Raw genomic sequence first — 3,778 nt, forward strand, 5'->3', positions numbered from 1 at the left:
CAATATTCCAGGTGGGGCCTGACCAGAACAGAATATAGTGGCACTATGACTTCCCTTGATCTAGACACTATACTTCTATTGATGCAGCCTAAAATTGCATTGGCCTTTTTAGCTGCCGTATCGCACTGTTGACTCATGTTCAACTTGTGGTCTGCTTGGACTCCTAGATCCCTTTCACACGTAGTTTCATTCAGAAATGTGTCACCCATCCTATATCTGTGCATTTTATTTTTCCGCCCTAAGCGCAGTACCTTACATTTCTCCGTGTTGAATTTCATTTTGTTAGCTTTGGCCCAGCTTTCTGGTCTATTCAGGTCATTTTGAATTTTGATCCTGTCCTCTGGGTCATTAGCTGTTCCTCCTAGTTTGGTCCATAAGAGCGAGACCCTAACCTTTCTCGTTCTGCCCCACTGCCTTCTCCCACTCCAGCATTCGACCCGGGGCGGCTGGAGCAGCTTCAAATGGAGGCCCGAAAGGGCTCAGTGGTTAACGTCAACCCCACCAACACGCGGCCCCACAGCGACACGCCGGAGATCCGCAAGTACAAGAAGCGCTTCAACTCAGAGATCCTGTGTGCCGCTCTCTGGGGTGAGGGAGCTGAGGGGAGGATGCACCCAGAGAGGCCTCTTGGGAACGATTCCTCTGCTGTGGAGGTCACTTACCCTGTCTCTCCTCTCACCTTTGGTGCCCACAGGGGTCAACTTGCTGGTGGGGACAGAGAATGGCCTGATGCTCCTGGACCGCAGTGGGCAGGGCAAGGTGTACAGCCTCATCAACCGCCGGCGCTTCCAGCAGATGGATGTCCTTGAGGGGCTTAATCTCTTGACCACCATCTCTGGTGAGAGGGCCCCTCCCCACTGCAGTGGTCCAGCCCCCACATTTCTAGCATCCCAAAGAAGCTGGCAGTCGGCTCAGGTGCTATACCTTCTGCGCAGAGCAGAGAACATTGAGGAGGGAGGGAGAGGAGGCCTCTCCATGTCAATCTATGTCCGTTTGGGCTTAGTCCTGGCCAGCCCTTCTCTTCCTTTTACTGGTGAGTAACACTCCATCGATGTCTCTTTCTGTCCCCATCCTCAGGGAAGAGGAACAAGCTCCGTGTGTACTACCTATCCTGGCTGCGGAACAAGATTTTGCACAACGACCCCGAGGTGGAGAAGAAGCAAGGCTGGACCACGGTGGGGGACATGGAGGGCTGCGTTCACTACCGCGTAGGTAAGCGAATGGAGGCCGAGGCAGTGCCCGGAAAACACTCACAAGAGCAGGCACATGGTTATGCGTGTGTAAACCACCTATAAGGGAAATGTCAGTGCTCTTCTCTGAAATATTCAGAATCAGGCTCTGAAGAGCAAAGCCCAAACACCAGGCCTCCTTAAGTGTAATTTTTCCACTGCCAAGCACACGGCTTTATCTCCTGTTCCAGTTTTTAGTGTTTCTTGAGCTTGAAACTGTCTTAGAAAGAGACTCTTCCAAGCTTCATTGTCTCCCATGTTTCTGAAACTTGCCTTCCTCTTTAACTCTCCCACAGTGAAATATGAACGGATCAAGTTCCTGGTCATAGCACTCAAGAACTCTGTGGAGGTTTACGCTTGGGCCCCTAAGCCCTACCACAAATTCATGGCCTTCAAGGTACCAGGGGTGAGGGGGAGTGTGGGACAGGGGATCCAGGGCACACGGGCTTTTTTGGAAGAGGACCGCTTGGGTCCCAGAGCTGGTCTGGCACTTATGAAAAGAGGGTCAGTTCTGCTAAGAACAGATGCCACTTGGCATGAACTGCTGGCAGAGCAGCAAGAGGCAGGAGAGATCACCTGGCTGAGGAGGCTGCTAGAGTCCTCTGGCAAGCAGTGGTCTTGAGGGGTCACCATTCAGCCCAGTTGACCCCAGAGGCTTGAGCACCTTTGAATTAGCATCCTAGAGTTGGCTGGGACCACAAGGTCCATACAGTCCAGATCTGTTCTGCCATCCCTTTGTCTTCCTCTCCCCACCCTGCCCTGCCTTTCCCCCAATGTGTTCCCCCAGTCTTTTGCTGACCTGCCTCACCGGCCGCTGCTGGTGGAGCTGACGGTGGAGGAGGGCCAGCGGCTCAAAGTCATCTACGGGTCGTGTGCCGGTTTCCATGCCATTGATGTGGACTCAGGAAACAACTACGACATCTACATACCAGTACATGTAAGTCAGGCAGGGGAGGACCTCACCAGCTACAGGTAGAAGTGAAGCATGGGGGGGGGGGAGGTGGAAGCGCCCCATCACCACTCACTCTTTGTCTGCCCCAGATCCAATCTCAGATCACCCCCCACGCCATCATCTTCCTGCCCAATACGGAGGGGATGGAGATGCTCCTATGCTACGAGGACGAGGGCGTCTACGTCAACACCTATGGGCGCATCATCAAGGATGTGGTGCTGCAATGGGGGGAAATGCCCACCTCTGTTGGTGAGCCCAGGCTCTGGGGGGAGGGGAAGCAGGATGGGGAGCAGTGGGGACTCTGGGAAGGAGAGACCCACCAGATGGTTTGAGGGTGTAGGAAAGGGGTCCCTGGGCTCAGTGCCACTGGCTCACTGTCACCCCTTCCCTTCTTTCCTCCTATTCAGCTTACATCTGCTCCAATCAGATCATGGGGTGGGGCGAGAAAGCCATTGAAATCCGTTCGGTGGAGACAGGACACCTGGATGGGGTTTTCATGCACAAGCGGGCCCAGCGCCTCAAGTTCCTGTGCGAGCGCAATGACAAGGTGGGTGGGTGGGGGTTCCCTTGCCTTTCCCTGGCTGTGTATTTTGCTGCCTGCAGAGCAGCAGCAGAGAAGAGCCTTGCCCCACTCTTGACACCTGGCTAAGAGTATAGCCCCTGTGTGACATGTGCACCTTCCTCCCTCTTTTATCCAAGGAAGTGCTGGAAGTGCAAGGGTTCAAGAACAGTAGGTTCACCTCTTCTTGGTTGCAACCCTACTCCTTGCACTGTTTAATGTTTTAAAAACAGCCAAAGAGAAAGCTTAAATCATTTTTTCAAAGCCAGAAGTGTTTTGGCAGCCCATGCAGCCTCCTGACCTGCTGTTGTTGCCCCCCCCCAATCTTTCCTGCCCTGAGACCAAGCAGGCTGGCTGGAGGGGCTATTGGGGGGAGCACAAGGTCTGTGCCACCTCTATGATTCTAGGGGGCTCCCACATCTGTAAGCATACCTCTTCCCTTTGCTTCCCTTCGTCCATCTGCAGGTGTTCTTTGCCTCGGTGCGCTCCGGGGGCAGCAGCCAGGTCTACTTCATGACGCTGAACAGGAACTGCATCATGAACTGGTGAGGGGGCTTCATCTGTCCCAGTCCCACCATTCGAGGGGGGCAGAAGGAAGGCAGCTGCTCCCCCGCCTGGCTCAGCTCAAGTCGCCTGACCAGAGAGGAATGGCCAGAGAAACTGATGCCGCCTCCTCCTCCTCAATGGTCGTTTCCCAGTCCCACCCTTCCTTTGGCTGCCATTTTGGGAAGGACCCAGCTGCTGCTCTTCTTTAGTCTCCTTTTGGGGGGGGGACAGGATGAGAGCTTGGGGGAGGAGGACCCCTCCACAGCCATCCTTTGCCTCCTGAGGATCCCAGGAGGAGTGTTTCTCTTGGGGCAGACAAGAGTCGGGCCAGTTTGTGGGGGGAGCCATGCTGAAATTGCACCCCCCTCCCCTGACCAGTGTCCCAGAATGCCACAGCCTTTGGGGGGCCCTTTGCAAGGCAGAGCAGGCGTGGGAGGATCAAAGCCAAATCATGTAAATAGACAAAATAATGGGGAGGGCCTCCCTTGTTCC

General features: G+C 54.6%; 1 protein-coding gene across 1 annotated transcript; it reads left to right on the top strand.

Annotated features, from left to right (window-relative positions):
* Positions 1 to 290: 290 nt before the first annotated feature.
* On the top strand, positions 291 to 3,778 carry LOC121933420 (misshapen-like kinase 1). The gene is made up of 8 exons (XM_042473126.1): positions 291 to 588; positions 695 to 838; positions 1,078 to 1,212; positions 1,526 to 1,626; positions 2,017 to 2,166; positions 2,271 to 2,430; positions 2,589 to 2,728; positions 3,206 to 3,778. The coding sequence occupies exons 1-8, from the start codon at positions 462 to 464 to the stop codon at positions 3,287 to 3,289; spliced, it is 1,041 nt and encodes a 346-aa protein (XP_042329060.1). The 5' UTR covers positions 291 to 461; the 3' UTR covers positions 3,290 to 3,778.

This window comes from Sceloporus undulatus, chromosome 6, assembly GCF_019175285.1.
Source record: "Sceloporus undulatus isolate JIND9_A2432 ecotype Alabama chromosome 6, SceUnd_v1.1, whole genome shotgun sequence".
Taxonomy (NCBI): Eukaryota; Metazoa; Chordata; class Lepidosauria; order Squamata; family Phrynosomatidae; genus Sceloporus; species Sceloporus undulatus.

Bases quoted from the DNA above. Each gene is read 5' to 3' on its own strand.
- LOC121933420 (XM_042473126.1), top strand. From the start codon at position 462: ATGGAGGCCCGAAAGGGCTCAGTGGTTAACGTCAACCCCACCAACACG. The intron at 1,213-1,525 runs GTAAGCGAATGG...ACTCTCCCACAG, and splicing joins CTGCGTTCACTACCGCGTAG to TGAAATATGAACGGATCAAG. The intron at 1,627-2,016 runs GTACCAGGGGTG...GTGTTCCCCCAG, and splicing joins ACAAATTCATGGCCTTCAAG to TCTTTTGCTGACCTGCCTCA.